Consider the following 17799-nt stretch of genomic DNA (forward strand, 5'->3'; position numbering starts at 1 on the left):
TCAGTTGGTCTGGGGATCCTGGCGGCAGGGAGCAGTCAGTCGATGTGAGGGCCCCAGAGGCAGGGAGTGATTGGTCGGGCTGAGGGATCCTGGAGACAGGGCTCAGTCAGTCAGGCCAGGGGTCCTACGGGGCCTGGCTGTTGTCTCAAAATGGCGGACAGCCACGTGTAATCAAACATGCAGGTACTGTAACAGTGAACTTCCAGGCAGCAGCAGGCAGCTGGTGCTCCACTGGCGGTTGGCAATCAGTTTGCTGACTGTTGTTGGACGATCGGGAGGTGAGCCTCGAGCGTTGATTGATGGATAGGAGTAAGGCAGGCGATGGACAGGCGAGAAGCAGGCAAATGGTGGATGATAGACGCCTGACAGTGAGCAATCTGCTCACAAAAAAGGTGTCGATATGCTGGCAGACTGCAGGTCATCACAGCAGACAAATGGGTAAACACCAGGAGATTGGTAAGCAATAAAAACTGCCTCACCGAGAAACAGATATCCTCTGCTTGAAACCGGCGTTATGGAGCGACAAGGAATGCAGCCTCCCTCTAGTCTGCCATCTTGGATCTGAGTTTTAGTTTTTAACTGATTATTGCTGAAAAGTATTTGTTACCCATCATTTTGCTACTTAGTCAAATTCTCTTATTAACTTTGAAAGCTTTTCATTCTATTTTTTGGGTTTTCTAGATTTAGAAATATGGATTCTATAAATTTGAATTATGTTTTTCTTTCCTTTGTCTGTGCCGTATATTGTTTTTCTTATTGTTGCATTGACTATACTCTCCTAACAAAGTTGTTGGGGTTGGGGTTGAGGCTCAGTGGTAGAGCACTTGCCTAGCACATGTGAGGCCCTGGGTTCGATCCTCTGCACCACATAAAAATAAATAAAATAAAGGTATTGTGTCTATCTACAACTAAAAAATATCTTAAAAACAAAAAACAAACAAACAACAACAACAACAACAAAAAAACAATTGTTTCCAGGCATGGTGGCACACACCTGTAATCCCAGCAGTTCTGGAGGCTGAGACAGGAGGATTGCAAATTCAAGGTCAGCTTCAGCAATTGAGCAAGGCCCTAAACAACTCAGCAAGACCCTGCCTCAAAAAATAGTAAGAACTGGGAAATATGACTCAGTGGTTAAGTGCCTCTGGGTTCATTTCTCAATACCAAAAACAAAAATAAAAAAACCAAAATTGTCTAATTGGAGGCACCCTATTTGTGTTCTTTACTAATAAGCATGCTTGGTTTTTGGTTCCTAGTATATGCTCTACTACATTTTTTAAAATTTAGAACTGGCTGCACACCCATAATCTCAGCAACTCTGGAAGTTCAGGGAGAAAGATCATGAGTTCAAGTCCAGCCTCAGCAACTTAGCACAGTCTGTCTTGAAATAAAAAATGAGAAGGGTTGGGGGATGTGGCTCAGTGGTAAAGGACCCCTGGGTTCAATCCCTGGTACCAAACAAAACAAAACAGAAACCCTTAGTTTTATTCCTAATTTCTTAGGGGGTTTTAATAAATAATGATAAGGGAGTCTATTAAATGTTCTTTGCAGTCCTATCAAAATGGCCTTTTAGTTTTTCTTCTTTAAACAATTAAATCATTTTATTACTGAATAGATTTTCTGATACTGAGTCAGCACTGCAAGCTTTAAATAAAAACTGCTTTGACAAGGAGCATTAATGTCCTAATTATAGTTTATAAAAGTACCTTATTATAGTTGATTTGTTCCTAATTTTTTTTTTAAGATTCTTGCTTCTATTCAAAACAGGTTCTGTAATTTTATTTTGTTGTCATGATCAAGTTTTGGTATCAGGATTAGGTTAGTTTCATAAAATTAATTGGGAAAACTGTCTTCTTGTGCTCAAGAATAGTTTAAGTAATGTAAGAATTATCTATTTCTTAAAGACTTGATAAGTTACCTGTCATTCCACCAGGGCCTGACATCTTTTGTGGGGGACTAGATCTTTTACAAACTTTTTAGTTACTTTGGGGTTAATGGTTTGATGTGGTGTTTTGCTAATTTCTATATTCTCAGTTTCTAGCACAGTGTCTATTTATAGTAGATATTAAACCAATTCATTTTGAATGAATGGGTAATTGTAATTATGTCTTTAAGAAGTATAGGAAGCATATGAATTAGTAATAATAGCTAAGAGTATGTGCCAGAAGCTAGTCTAAGTACTTCACAGGCACTAAGTTGTTTAATCTTCATTATAATCCAATGGAGATGTGAAGATCTCCATTTTGTAGGAAAGATTGAGACATAGGTTAGGTGAATTGCTTAAGGGTATAAAGGCAGTTAAATATTGGAGACAGGATAATGCAAAAATGAAAATATTTCTACTTGGTGAGATTATAAGTGTTTAAAGATACTTTAATTTTTTAACAGTATCATTTATCTTCCCAGCTTTTTTTTTTTTTTAAGAATTAAGCATTTATTTCCCTTTCTCAGAACCATTTTTTTTTTTCCACAAGGCATACATACCAATATGTCAGTAAACAGAACTAGAAGGTTTTTAATTCTCTTTTCTTTCATGGAAGTACAAATGAAATACAGCATATCTTTGGGGCATATTAGTCAATCCACTTAGCAGGTCTGCCCAGATTGTTCATATGGTTGATACCACTTTATAGGAATTGTCATTATGATGTCACCATATGTTTTGAAAGTACATTATAATTTCATGTTTAGATTTTAAAAAATTACCACGACTTACTTATTCCTGATAACAGTCCTGTTGATTTGAGTAGTAGTATAATTTTTTCTTTGTTTTTTTTCCTAATGTGATACTGAGGATCTAACCCAGTGCCTCATGTGTGTGCTAGGCGAGCGCTCTACCATTGAGCTACATCCCCAGCCCAGCAGTATAACTTTTGATTCTGCTTTCAACAGTGGTTTCAATGGGCTACACCTCAGGGAGATTTCATTGTAGATGAGGTATTTTGTATTTAAGAAATTAGATACCAAAATTAACCACTATGGGATTATTAAGTGTGTTCTTCCCAACAACCTAAGAAGCTCCACTGAAATGAGATGTATTTCCTTTGGCTGTTTCATTGGTATGAGTAAAATCTTTTTGCTAGCATGAAGAAGTAAATCTCACATTACTCATTCATTCTGCAAATATTTTTGAATGTACCTAAAATGTATCTTTTACCCTCTAATCGGCAGTTTTCAAATAATTGTTTATCCAGGTTGATCAATCAGGGCCTGAATAGATTGACTTGTCTTATCTAACCTTAAATGAATTTGACCTGTGCCAGAAAACCAATTGATTAATTTACACCTGGGAATATTCTGTTTTAGTGACTAGAAAACTCATTTCTGCTCTTTAGCATATGTCATTTTTAGATTTCTCATATACCAAGAAATAACCATTCAGATGGTTGTTTGGTGTATATACAATCAACAAAGAAAATCTCATGGCCTTTAAGAGAAAATTTATTCAGTTTGTGATAAAGCCTATGGAATTATTCATATTTCACCTTGAAGAATTGTTATATAATGGTAAAATATTTATATTTGTTAGTTTTTTTTCCCTTTGTCTATATTAGATAATTACCAACATGTTCATACTTTCCAGACAGGTATTAGGGCTAATTAGTATGTACTTACATATTAAAACCTACCTTTATTTTAGTGTGTTGCCCTTTTTTTTTTTGTACTGGGGATTGAAACCAGGGTAGCTTTGCCACTGAGCTACATCCCCCAGCTCCCCCGAGATACACACAAGCACAGTTTTTCTTTGGTTTATTTCCCCCAGCTCTTTTTATTTTTTCGTTTGAGACAGGGCCTCACTAAGTTGGTGAGGCTGACCCCAAACTTCTGATCTTCCTTCCTCAGGCACTCCTGCCTCAATTCCTCCCTCTCCACACCACCCCAGTTGCTGGGATTACAGGTTATGTGCCACCACGCCCAGCAGCTGTCACCTTACAACATTTAATTTGTTTTAAACATCTTGACTGCCTCTTTCTCTAAGCACCTTTGAATTTAGCAATAATCTGTCTCTAAATCACTTTGTAGGATATGTTACATGTAAAGTTTCCTTCCTAAAAAATAAGTTCTCCTGAAGTTAATGTTAGATTTTGGAATCATATTTTCTGATACTGAGCACAACTTAGATTTTGGGAATTGACTTCATGGTTAACTTTTTAGAAATTTATTTTAAAACATGAAGTTTTCCCCCCAAAAGATTAAAAAGAGAGCATTACCCAAAAGTAACACAGTTAGACCAGGATATATATAATCTCGAACACCTTTTTAAACACACACACACACACACACACACACACACACACACACACAAGCAGTATCTACATTTGTATAATTGAAATAGGATTGATCATATTATACATGTTTTATAAATTTTTTTTGGTCTTCATTGGTTGTGTATATCTTTCAGCATTTATTCAATTGGGGCCCATCTAAGAGTTTCTTAATTCATTCAAGAAACATTGTGTATTATTATGTGCAAGATGCTATTCTAGTTGTTGGGCATACAGCATTGAACAAAACTAAAAAATGACTGCTCTTGTGGTACTTAAGTCCTAATGAGGAAAGACAGGAAAAAAAATAGTGTTAAGCAAAAAAAAAAAAAAGCAGAGAGATGGGAAATTATGTGTTGGAGGGATGAAGATTCAAAAGTATAGTCAGCAAAGGCTTTATTGAGAAGGTGTTTGAATAGACCTGAAGGAGATGAGGGAATGAGCTAGGAATGTGCCAACAAAAGAGATCAATATGGAGGAGCATAAGCGAGGGGAATATTAGTTGATGAGATCTCAGAGCAGTCTCTGGGAATAGGATTGTGGATGTGGGGATGTACAGAATCACCTGATTGGTGATTGTAAGGGCTCTTATTCCACTGGAGAGTTTAAGTGTAACTTCTGTTGTAAAATGGTCATTCTAACTGTTGTGTTGAGAATAGAATGGAGGACTCAAGAAGCTGTTGAATTAATCTAGAGATGCCAGTGGCTTAGATGAGCATAGTGAAAAGTGATATGATTTTAGATGTAGTTTGACAATAGGCATGATAGAATTTGCTGATTGAACATGATGTGTAACAAAAAAGAGTTAAGGATGATGCCAAGATTTTTGGCCTGAACAACTAGAAAAATGAAACTAAGCTGATGTGGGGAACAATAAAAGGAGCAAAATTTGGAGGCAAAGATTTCAGTTCATTTAGTTTGGGACATGATAAGTTTGAGGTGCTCTATTATACATTCAAGTGGAGATATTGAAAAGGCAGTCTTGTCTGGAAATAAAATATGAAAGTTGTTGTCTATATGTGATATTTAAAGTTATAAAGTTGTATGAAATTGTCCAAGAAGTCAAGATCAAGAATAGTAAAGCTCAGAGAATGGAGCCCTGGAATTGTCAGCCCATGAGTCTGTGGAGGGTCTCCAGGAGTGGAGGAGACCTCTATTCTAACCTTCCAAGTTTTCAACTCATCACAGAAAAGAATTTAAGGACCAGTCAGGTAAGAGTAGTGGAGCAAGATTTATTACAAAGGGAATATACATACTGAAGAATGGGAGTGCAGGCAATCACAGAGAAAATGAATCATGCTATCTTAGTCTGGGGTTCTAATGTTTAATATAGAGTAGGTAGGGGACTAAACTATCGATGGAGTCAGGGCAGGGTTTTGCAGTTTTGTGGCAGTTTTCCTTGCATTTGTACATTGTCTTTGCATATTTAAATCCTGCACCTAGTTCCTTCAAATGTCTTGTGTGATTGTTTTGCAGTTTTGTTTTTTCTTCAGCCATTTGGAAGCTGCAGGCAAGGATATGGGCTTGGTTGGTTATAAGTTGTTTGGTTTATATTCCAACTGTTAATGAATGGTCCCCTTTTGAGACTCAGTGCTCTTTGTTGCTCTTTGTATCCCTAAATTCCTGTCTCATGCCCACTATGATTACATGTTTGTAAGGTAAGGAGGAATAAGAAAGGAGATTGAAAAGGAACTGCCAGGGAAGAGGAAACTTAAACAAAGACTCTTTTTCTGTTTTTAGCACGCGACTTCCCCTCCAGGCCCTCTGGGTTGGTTTTTCTCTTCTGTGAATTGCTAAAATTTAAAACATATTGCCTTCCTTTCCTTTACTCATGCTCTCACACTTTGCTTTAACAACAAATGATATAACCACAACAGCAAAACAATTCAGTATAAATACTGTGTGTATCACCCAAAGATAATTTCCAAACAACAGTCCATGTTTTAGGGGCTACCCTGAACAGTCTCTGTTACTACTAAGAATACTTGGAGGGGCTGGGGATATAGATCAGTTGGTAGAGTGCTTGCCTCGCATGCACAAGGCCCTGGGTTCATTCCCCAGCACCAAAAAAAAAAAAAAAAAAAAATACTTGGAGCCCACATCTGACTTCCAGAGAGTAAGCGTTCAAGAAAACAATCATTAGCCAATCAACTGCTGGTTAGTTACCTCTGGCCACTTCAAGTATTTGTATAGGGTCATCTGAAGACCTCTAAGGAACTAAAATGTTTCTCAAACTTGTTTATTACTCTTTACTTATTGGTCTGTTCAAACATATGATAATTTTCTCTTCCTGTGACTAACAATTGTTGGGAGACTAGTTATCTTTTGCTTTTTGCCATGTAATAGGTTATCCCAGAATTTGGCAGCTTAAGACAGCATTTATTATCTCACTGTTTCTGAGGGCCAGGGATTTAGGAGCAACTTACTTAGGTGGTTCTAGTGAAGGGTTTCATGAGGTAAAAATTAACATATCAGATGGGGCTGCAGTCATCTGAACACTTAACTGAGCCTGGATATCTTTTCAAGGTGGCTCACTTACATAGCTATTGGAGGGAGACCTTAGTTCCTTACCATATGGGCCTCTCCAGAGGACTCTTTGCCTGTCCCCATGACTTGGGAACTGACTTCTTTGGAAGTGATTCAAAAGAGACAGAGGAAGAAGGAAAGAAATCCTAATGCCTTTTTATATCCTAATTTTGTGAGCCACATACCCTTTCTGCCTTATTTTATCTGTAAGAAGCAATCACTAAGTCCAAACATTTAAGGGGAAGAAAGTAAGTTCCACCTCTCAAAAGAAGAATATTAAATAATTTGGGGACACATTTTAAAACCACAACTGTTCACCTTCTGGCTAGAAATTATTTACACTTTTCTCATGTGCAAAATACACTTACTTACCTCCCATGGTCTACCCAAAATCATGTCCCTTTATAGCATCAGCTTGAAATCTAGGTGGCTGCCTTTTTAATTAGGTTCAAATGTATATGAGGCTCCTTGGATATAGTTCCTTTAGTACAGTTCCTTTTGATGTGAAGACTTACAAACTAAAGGATCAAGTTATCTGCCCATTATCCCCAACATGCAGAGTTGTATACAGGCAGTGATTAGACATTGCTGTTCAAAAGGGGGAAGATGAAAACAGAAAGATGTTGCTGGTTCATAGAAATTCTGATAGTTGTTTGAAAAAGTGTTAGAAATTCCTTGATTAGTGTTTAACTTATTCTGGCCAAGAGTGCTCTTCAATTCCTCCCTCTGGATTTTTGAGTCCATCCTTTCTTTTCTGTGAAAGTAGTTCATTTTTGCAGTTGCATAGTTTTCTTAGCTTGCTTACAAGTAGAAATTTGAGGGTCCAAAGGCCTCTTTGCATTTTGTACTGCTTCTGCACCTTCCAGTTTGAGTCTATAGTGTTTCTTTTAAAAACTTGAGTGTACTGTGAATCTTACTAAAATTCATGCCATAAGGCAAAAGCCACTCCACAAATCTCTTCTGGGTAGCCTTTTTCTGCATTGGGCTTCTACTGGGATTGCTGTGGTTTGCCACCTGTAGTGAGTAGGTTGTATGCCCCTGAAAAGGTATGTTCAAGTCCTACCTGTAAATGTGACCTTATCTTTAAATAGTGTCATTAAAGATGTAATTAAGCTGGGTGTGGGGGCACATGCCTATAATCCCAGCAGCTCAGGAGGCTGAGGCAGAAGGATCACAAGTTCAAAGTCAGTCTCAGCAACTTGGTGAGACCCTAAGCAACTTAGCAAGACACTGTCTCAAAACAAAATATAAAAGGGCTGGGGATGTAGCTGGGTGGTTGGGTGGTTAAGCACTCTTGGGTTCAATCACTGATTACCCACCCTTCATCCCCAAGAAAAAAGATGTCATTAAGTCATAACAAGATCTTACTGAATCAGGGTGAACCCTAATCCAGTGGTTGTTGGTTTCATAAGAAAAGGGGAATTTGGACACAAACACAGATAACACAGGGAAGAAAACCAAGTAAAGATGGAGACAGAGGTTGGGGTGGTGGGTCTGTAAGCCAAGAATGGCAAGGATTGTTGGCAGCTACTCAAAACTAGGAGGGAAGCATGGAACAGAGTCTTCTTCAGAGAATTCAGAAGAAACCAAATTCTGTGGACATCTTGATTTCAGTCTCCAAAACAGATAATTCCTTTTTTTTTTTTTTTTTTTTTTTTTTTTTTTGTGGTGCTGGGGATTGATGCATGGTTGGATGGTAGGCAGGCACTCTACCAACTGAACTATATCCCCAGCCCCAGTTTGCTTTGTTTTAGGCTCCTTCGTTTGTGGTAATTTGTTACAACAGCCCTGTAAAACTAACCCAGCACCCTTAAGCTTCTAAACCCAGTTGTTTAACTGAATGGTTCTCTAGGCACTAGTTTAGATCTTTCTGAGGTCTTACAGAATTTTTAGAGTCACACTCTTAGCTTCATCTTAAACCATGTTCTTTTGGCAATACCCTGAATTTAATCTTTGCTTGAAGTTCATTTCTTAATTTTGGTATGATTTACTATTACTAGAAGCAAACGCCGTGGTAGTTATCAGTTGCTGTATAACAAATTATACCAGAGGTTAGTGGCTTAAAACAACAAGCATTTATTATCAAACAGATTCATTGGGTCAGGAATTTGAGAGTTTAACTGGGTGGTTCTGGTCAAAGATCTTATAAAGTTACAGTCAAGATGTTGGCCTTTGCTGTAGCCATCTACAGAACCCACTAGGTCTTACACATATCTTGGCAAGTTTTTTCTGGCTGTTGTCCTTGTTGGCGTTGGTCCCCCATCCCTCATTACTGGGTGTGGAGCCCAGGAGTACCTGACTATAAAGGCATTTTCGTTAATTAAAAAATAAATTTTGTCCAGGCATGGTGGCACACACCTGTAATCTTAGCCACTCAGAAGACTGAGGCAGGAGGATCACAAGTTTGAGGCCAGTTAGGGCAACTTAGCAAGACTCTGACTCAAAAAATAAAAAGGTCTGGGATATATATCTTAGTGGTAAAGTCCCTCTGGGTTCAATCCCCAGTACTGGAAAAATAAATAAATAAATAGTGAGCCCATAATACAAAAACAAAAACTAGAAAGGAAATAGTATAGTTAGCTATTATTGAACGTTAGTAGTAGGGAAAGTCTAATAATAACTACTATTGAAGTTACATGGATTAATCTAACAAAATAGGAACCAGGGAGTTAAAAGTGCATATCATTCAAAACATAGGAAATATAGGGAGACAATTCCTCCCCCCACCCTTTTTGCTAAGGCATCATCCCAGTATCTCTTTGAGGAACAAAGACCAACTCATTAATATAAAGAAGTGGGTATATGTGCCATCTTAAGTGTTTAGAATGACAGATGCCAAACATATGTGTTTATTTGTATGTATTTTATAGATATCTGAAATACCCTTAAATATTTTTCTCAAACTTAAACAAAAACAAAAAACTCTTTAATGATACCTTGTACAGAAACCCAGTATGTAAGACACATAAAAAAATGAAACTACCATTTTGGGTCTAGAATCCTACTGGTGAAACTTCCCTTTTAACCCCTTATGCCGGTACCAGAGATCCAGGAAACAGAGTTTGAAAAATACATAACATGATTCCTTTCCATCCTAATTCACAAAAATCTATCCATCTGTTAAGATGGTAGAACTCTAGAAAATAGCTGTAATAGCAAATTATATACCGTTAGGTAGCAGACTGATTTCTGGTGCTCTCTTATGTAATAATCAATGGAAAGCCATTTGTGGTAAAGGGAAGTAGTTGGATTTGTCAGCCTGTGGATATCTATACAGTACTTTGGTTGTCTTATCTACCTTTTTTTCCTCTTCTAACAGAATAATACAACAGATCTTTGCAGGATTCTTTGCAAATTCTGCAATTCCTGGAACCCCACTCCCTCTTTCTTGGTAAGTGACTAATTACTATCTTCCAGTGCTGAGGTAGCCTTGTTTTATAGTTTCTATGCTATACAGAGAAAGAAAAAGAGAAGAGCTAGGGATATGGCTCAGTTGGTAGAGTGCTTGCCTTGCAAAGCACAAGGTCCTGGGTTCAATCCCCAGCACTGCAAAAAAGGAAGAAAGAAAGAAAAAGAGCTATGTAGGTGAGTATGTAACTGTGACTGGAAGGCTCTTAGACTGCCCTTGTCTCCTGAGCCCAGACTTAATCACAATTTATATTATTGTTGTTTTTATTATTTTGTTCAGGCTAAGGAGGATTGTCCTGATCCCCAAAGACATTTGGGTGCTGGATATGCCTGATTTCTTTTATATTCTGGTCTGAGGGCTGTGCTGAGAAGAAAAATAAGATGGTCCTTGCCAGGCTTGTATTTGTGAATTTCCCTCTAGACTGGGCAGGAAGATTTTATTCCTTAAGAATTTCTGAAGTTGAAAACATAACATTAACTTGTGTTTTCCAAAAAAGAATTTTTGGGGCCTGGGGTTGTGGCTCAGTGGTAGAGTGCTTGCCTAGAATGTGTGAGGCACTGGGTTCAATCTTCAGCACCACATAAATAAAATAAAGGTATTGTGCCCATCTACTACTAAAAAAAAATTTTTTTTTAAAAGATTGTTAGAAGAAACAAAAGGCTATAATTCAGTATCAGAGTGACACTTAAATATGGTAGGGGTTAAAAATAGAATTTCTTCTTATCTGAACAATTGTTTGCTACTTCTAACTCTGCCCCAGAAGACTTCTTTGCTCAGAGGGTCCTTGGTCCTTCCCTACACTTACTCCATTTTCCAGCCTCTAGTTCTTTTAAACATGTTTCAGTCAGAGTCTGGAACTCTGTCTTCCAAGATACTGTTAACAGCAGCACCCAGAACAAGGTGCTACCAAGTCCCTTTTGTAATTGTTCCGAGTTGTGATTCAGGGAGACCGTGATGGCTGCTTTTCTATTAGAAAGCTCATTGTCCAGGACCATGGGCAGCCTCTTTGGATGAGGGAAGTCTACTGTAGATTTTAGCCAGCCATGAAGGAAAAACTCTCCTTAAAAAGCAGCTCCATCCTATGTTTAATGTAAGTGAGAAGGGAAAAGACAAACTTTTCTTAACCAACAGGCAATGAAGTATTCTTTTTGCTCTGGCATGTCATGTAGTATTTCAGGTAACTTTACATTGTATGTTTCAGTTAAGTAAAATTTGTAGAATATGAGAGGCTATCTCTTATCTGTTTGACCTTAAAAATACAGAGAAATTCTTTGCCTCTGATTCCAGAAGACTAGTGACTTTCCAGCTCTGAGAGAGAACAGGATCCCTCTGCCAGGTTTTTTTGTGGTATAAGGCACAACCTGGTCACTTTATCTAATACTGTCTGTCTCATCTCATGTATAGGAGCGGAATGCTGCACTCCAACCCTGGGGACTATGCCTGGGGTCAGACAGGGCTTGATGCCATTGTAACCCAGGTGAGGAGCTGCCTTTTGAGGGTGTCTGTTAAATGTGTCTTATGGTTCCACAGCTTCCTGCTTTCCTTCTGCTACTTTCTTGAAATGACAATCACTCTGCTTTCTCTAATATTTTGAGCTTTGGGTTTCCATTTTACCAAAGGAATAAAGCGTTATGGGTTTAGCTCAGCATCCATGTACCTACAAGGTCCAAGGAGATTTCTAGAAGATGGCTTCACCTCCAGAGAAAGACTTCTCCTATAACAAAACAGTATATTGTATTTTTGGCCTCTTGTTCAGTCCTATAGGAATCCTATAAATAAGTACTTCATGAAAAAGGAGGGTCTCAAATGATGAAGCAGGGATTTCTGCTTGATATGGAGCAAAGTAGGGGAAGGAAGCAGTGAAAAGGGTATTCCCATGCTATGTATAATTGCTTCCACTTATTTATGTTCATTTAAATTTGATTGGTTTTTCATCTCCCCTGTGGATTGCTAAGTATAGAAAGCATGTCATTTGTATCCAAGTCTCCTTGTAGGCAGTAGTATACCTATTTCTTGGCTTATTCTGTGCTACTGTCCATACTCCTACCCTTTTCTTTCTTCCAGCAGAATGAAGGTTTTGGACCAGTTAAGTATTACTTTTTATTAAGCTGTAGTTTTATTCATGACATCACAACCCTTTTGCCACCCTGAAGTTGCTTTATGCCTGAAAGTGGACCTTGTAATCATGGGTATGTCTGTAGGCTTATACTAAAGTCACCATGAAATTGCAGAGCAATTGTAAGTGTCTACCAGTGGAAAAGGGGAACCTAAGCCTCTCCAAGCCTTGCAGAAGTAAGAGCAACTAACATCTCTCATGTCTTCATTGTTTGTTCTCAGCTGGAGCGGCTCCCTCTCCAGGGACATTGAGATGTCTGCCACATCTTTTTTCTTTCTCCTTTTTCTTTCTCCTTTTTTTGTAGCTTTTAGGACAACTGGAAAACACAGGACCTCCACCAGCTGACAAGGAAAAAATCACATCTCTTCCAACAGTGACAGTAACTCAGGAACAAGTTGGTAGGCTCATTTTCATATTTATTTTATCATCTAATAACCTCTGTCCAAATTCCAGTACCTTCCTGTACTAAGAATCTTCAGGTGAAGCTATAGCCTTCTAAAATTCTTAACCTGTGTACTAGAATTGGAAGGTACCTGCCCTTTCATTAGGTCAGTCAATAGGTATTTCCTAAGCAGTTACCATATCCCTTAAGACTTGATTCTCATCAGTCGAAGAACTTCTTATTGGAAGCAAATCTCACCAAGTGATTAAAAAACAGTGTTGAAAATAGTATTGGGCAGACGATACTGTCCTTGGGGAAAGGGGAAAAGAACAAACGGAAGGCAGTATATTTGCTTTTGCTTTTTTTTTTTTTTTTTTTTTTTTTTTTTTTTTTTGCGGTGCTGGGGATTTGAACCCTGGGCCTTATGCTTGCGAGGCAAGCACTCTACCAACTGAGCTATATCCCCAGCCCTAGTATATTTGCTTTTCATTTGCTTTGTGTTAGGTGCACTTAGGTACACTAGAATAGAATTATTTTATTTTTAAGCATTGAAGGAATTTGGTAATAAGGAATATTATTTTGTACTAAGGGTTTCTTTCCCCACAAATTCAGGTTTATAGTCAAAGATGTAAAAACAAGATGGACAATCTTAGGTCATTCTGTTTAAGGAAAAGTATGAACTAATTTAATAATATCAGCATAGACATGGTGTTTGAGTCAGGTGTAGGAAAGTGACCTTATTAGACCTGAAAAAGAATCTGATTTGAGGAGTAGTGGAAATTATGACTAGATAGGAAGGATGGGACCTTGTTGAGAAGTTAGGACTGGATGTGTTAGGTACTAGGTAAGTTTTATAGATCCTCAAAAGGAGTAAAGAGGGAATTTAAGTGTTCCTTAGGGAAAGTTAGTCTGAAGGTAGTATGTAAAACAGAGTGGAAGTGAGAGAGAGCAGAAATAGGGATTGAAGAAGCTCTTGTAGCAATCCAGGAGGGGTTCAGGTGATGGTGGCAATGCTAACGGAAAGGAAAGGGTAGAGTGTGAAGTTCATCTTGAAGAAGTGCTTTCTTCACTGATTGTATAATGCATTGAAAGAGGAGAAAGGATCAAGATGATTCTAAGATTTCATAATTTGTAACAAGAGCAGTACATCAGGGAAGGAGGAATAGTAAGTGAGCCCTGGTTTGGATAAGGAGATGGTGTGATGGTTTTAACTTTTTGAATTCATTGATTTTGAGGTGCCAGCTGAGAAACCAAATGAGAATGAGTTGAAGATTTCTATAAATCTGGTATTAGGGAAAGTTAGCTGGTAGCAAGATATAAGATATATTTCAAGGTTAAAGACCTGGAATTGGGAATTTTAAAGTAAACTTGGCATGAGAATTAAAAGTTGAAATTAGGGATCAAAAGGAAGAAGTGAATCTGTTTAAGTGGTACTCCTGTTCCAAAAACCTTGACAATTGTTAAGACATGGAGCATATCCCATCCACTGGTGATATAGAGTAGCTGGTGTTATTAGTCTTGGAACTTGGAAATTCAGAATTTGTTGCTTATAATTAATTCCCAGTGTAATTTGTGATCATTTCTCTGAGGAAAGAGGGCTTCCTGTCCCTTGAATTAGAGGCCTAACCTATATTTAGCCTTTGTAATTCTGTGGCATCACCTCCTGCTACAGGTTTTAATTAACAACTTCTGCAGAGGAATATAGGGCATCTACACTGAACAAGCATACATGATATGGAAAAGAACAGGGTAAAAGTGGCTTGAGACACTGAATGGAAATAGCTAAGATTACTGATATGAGTTCTTTGGTTGTGGGGCACAGATTGCCAGTGTTTTCTAAGCAGACCCTGACTGCCAGAAGATTGTCACACACTTGAGAAGATATTTTCCTGTTTCCTTAGCAGATAATCTAAACCTGTTTATTTCTTCCAACTTTTTACATTACAAAGTGGACCTATTATGGTTACTATCTAGATTATGTTGGAATAGACCCCATTCATTGTTCTTCTTTTCATGTCCCTGTTACCACCTCTACCCCCCATTTTGGCTTTTTTTTTTCTACCCCCCATTTTGAAATACAATTCATGCTTTTTATCTGCCTCCCACTTGGATGCAATTTTACTTTTGTCTCTTGTGTCTTTCTTTATGCATCCTTGTATTGTTGGAGACATTCTTTTTCTTCTTTCCTTTTGCTTATTTACTTTAAAAGACATTTCTTCCTCCCACAGATATGGGTTTAGAATGTCCAGTATGCAAAGAAGATTACACAGTTGAAGAGAAAGTCCGACAGTTACCCTGCAATCATTTCTTTCACAGCAGTTGCATTGTGCCGTGGTTAGAACTGGTGAGTACAGCCAGCTGTATTCTGTGATGAGGCACTTGTGTAAGTGACATTTTCTTGTGGAGATGGTTCAAAGTAAAGGTGTAGTTAGACTACTCTCTCTTTGAAACTTTTCTGACCAAAAATTAGCAAACTGTAGCCCACAGGCCACTGTGGACTGCCAACTGTTTTTGTATATAAAGTCTTACTGGTACACATAAGCTTATTTGTGTATAGATTGTGGCTACTTTTGTGCTACATGGGTAGAGTTGAATAGTTTCAACAGAGTTGGTTGCCTACAAAAGCTTGCTGGCCCTTCTTCATCTACATTACATGGAAAAGTAGTGAGCGTTTACTCTCCTGTTAAATCTTAGGTTACTGTTTCTAGTTAATTCTGTTTGGTCCTCAAATGGAGAAATGAGGGAATGTACTACTTATTGTAAATTTGCTGGCCAAGAATTCTGTTAGTTTTGCTTAAAGTTGTGTTTGGAAGATATCCTGACTTCACACCTTGGAGCCCAATGTACTCTGTGTTGAGGAGCTCCATGATCTTTTTGTCTTTCTAGTTGTCAAGTCATAATTTTAGGTGCATTAACTTTCAGGGTTTCTTAAGTGTACAGTACTCCTAGTTTCTCAGGCCAAGATATTCATATGGATTAATATGTTTCTGTTTCAGCATGACACATGTCCTGTATGTAGGAAGAGCTTAAATGGTGAGGACTCTACTCGGCAAACCCAGAGCTCTGAGGCCTCTGCAAGCAACAGATTTAGCAGTGACAGTCAGCTACACGACCGATGGACTTTCTGAAACTAAAGATCACACCTGAACCAGGGCTGTCTGTGGTAGTCTTCTTACCATAGTTGTAAATTCTATCAAAACAAAAAAATAGTAGATGGATTTAGGAATCACCCCCAACCCATAATATTAATGCAATGAGTGTTTTTCTTCTCTAAATTTAAAGTTAGTATTTACTAACTTGGAATTGTATCTACAACCAAATGCTTCTTATTCCTGAATTCAGAGTGATAATTTTTTTTAAGTGCGAAACTTAACTATGTGGGTTTGCCCCTGCCTGAATAGAATCAGTTCCTTGAAGTCTAACTAGGGTCCTGCTATCTGTCATGTTGCCTTGTAATAGATATTTCCACTTCCTTCTCAGCCTCATACCCCGCCATTAGTATGTTTTACGTAAATACAGAGGAACCAGAGCCCTAAAGTCCTGCTGACATACAGTTCTATTGTCTATTGTACAAAAGCATCTACTTTTGACCACATTAGCAATGAGGTGATGTCAGGTTAACTCAGGAATCTGAGACTAATGATTTTGTTTTGTTTTGATCCTCAAAGAGCAAATCAAAGAAAAATTACGGTGGAAAGGAAAAAGTAACCTATCATATACTTTAGTTTTCACATTTTAATTTTTAAAGACTGCTTAGTAGGTGCAGTTTCCCTAGAAATGTGGCATGTCTTGAGAATCTTGTGTTGGTAGGAGTCTGATTCTGGTTCCTTTTTGGGAATGAGTTGGGCAGCATGTAGACACAGAAAGACAGATGTTTAAAATTTTTTTTTTTTTAATGATCCTTAATTCATTGTTTACTGTTTGTGTCTTAAGGACCTTAATATAATTTCTCTCATAGAAATATAATTATTTCATACTGCTTCTATATCCAGTTCACTGCTTTTGGTAATTCATTGCTCTTTAGGAATTGAGATTTTACCTGGTCTTTTAATCTTTAAAGCCCATTTTTCATCTTTGAAACTTATGTTCTGCTTTGATTCTGGCTATACTTAGAATCAAACTGATTAATGTGATCATGCCCCAAACAACTTGGTCTGGAAGAGGTAGGCCTTACTTTTTAAGGTAGCAGTGTCCCATACATGTGCTCTTCAAGTGTTTAAAGTTGAATAAATGAAGAAAGAGTGTCAAGAATGTTGTCCAAACTTCAAAGTCTTAAAAGGACACAGGGGGGACATATAACAGCTGTAGTGTATCAAAAGGTGCATTAAAAGTGGCACCATTTATAGGGCCATATCAGTTTTTCATAGTTTATAATGATCAGAACAAGATCGCCACTCTTTGGTGAATCTCTTTCTTGGCTAAGAGCCTTTCCTCAATTTTTGTTGACTGTCACTGATTTAGGGGTAAGGGAAGAGGGCTAAAGATCTCTTTGAACTTTGGTAGATGATGGAGTTGGAAAGGGAAGAGAAAAGTGGGAGAGTAGCCTGCTGAACTTTAGCCTGACTCTAAAAGTTGTGACCAGAAGGTATTTTCAGGTTGAACCCAGAGGGAATAAAAGATTTTTTTCTCATATGCTTCTCATACCTCTGTAGTGACTGTTTCTTTGGGGGATGTGATCTGTTTATTGTGGTTAAACCTTGAAATGTAACCTGAGAATACACATTGGTTTTGTATTGGGTGTGAAGAGGATGTGGGGAGGTGAGAGTTGTTAAGAATATTTAACTACTACTCAGGTGAAAATGGGTTATGTTGAAGTTGAAGCACATTGCAGTTTCAAGTAGAACAGTATCAGCAATCTTGAAAAAAATTTTGACAGCTTGGAAATTTTTGTCTGCCTGTTAAGTGTCTGATGATGTTAAGTCAATCTGGTGTTAGTTACAACTGGAGAACTAGAAAGGATCTGAGTAGTTTGACAAAGAACGGTAGCAAAGTGCTAAATAGGAATCTGCCTTTTTAATGTATAGTATAGCAAACAACACCAGACTAAATTATCTGAAATTTTCTTCACATTTTTTGCACTGATAGGGGCCTTGAGGCTCCT

The 17799-nt window shown here is 37.8% G+C and overlaps 1 protein-coding gene across 2 annotated transcripts in view; it reads left to right on the top strand.

Annotated features, from left to right (window-relative positions):
- Rnf115 (ring finger protein 115) overlaps window positions 1-17341 on the top strand; it is a 97499-nt gene extending 80158 nt beyond the window's left edge. For both annotated transcript variants that reach the window (XM_047543494.1, XM_047543503.1), the window contains 5 exons: window positions 10111-10182; window positions 11605-11677; window positions 12621-12714; window positions 14927-15042; window positions 15695-17341. In XM_047543494.1, coding sequence (XP_047399450.1) covers window positions 10111-10182; window positions 11605-11677; window positions 12621-12714; window positions 14927-15042; window positions 15695-15826 — 487 coding nt within the window. In that variant the 3' untranslated portion in view covers window positions 15827-17341. The remainder of the gene's footprint in view (window positions 1-10110; window positions 10183-11604; window positions 11678-12620; window positions 12715-14926; window positions 15043-15694) is intronic.
- Window positions 17342-17799: the final 458 nt, after the last annotated feature.

The sequence above is a fragment of the Sciurus carolinensis genome, chromosome 1 (assembly GCF_902686445.1).
Source record: "Sciurus carolinensis chromosome 1, mSciCar1.2, whole genome shotgun sequence".
NCBI classification, from domain to species: domain Eukaryota; kingdom Metazoa; phylum Chordata; class Mammalia; order Rodentia; family Sciuridae; genus Sciurus; species Sciurus carolinensis.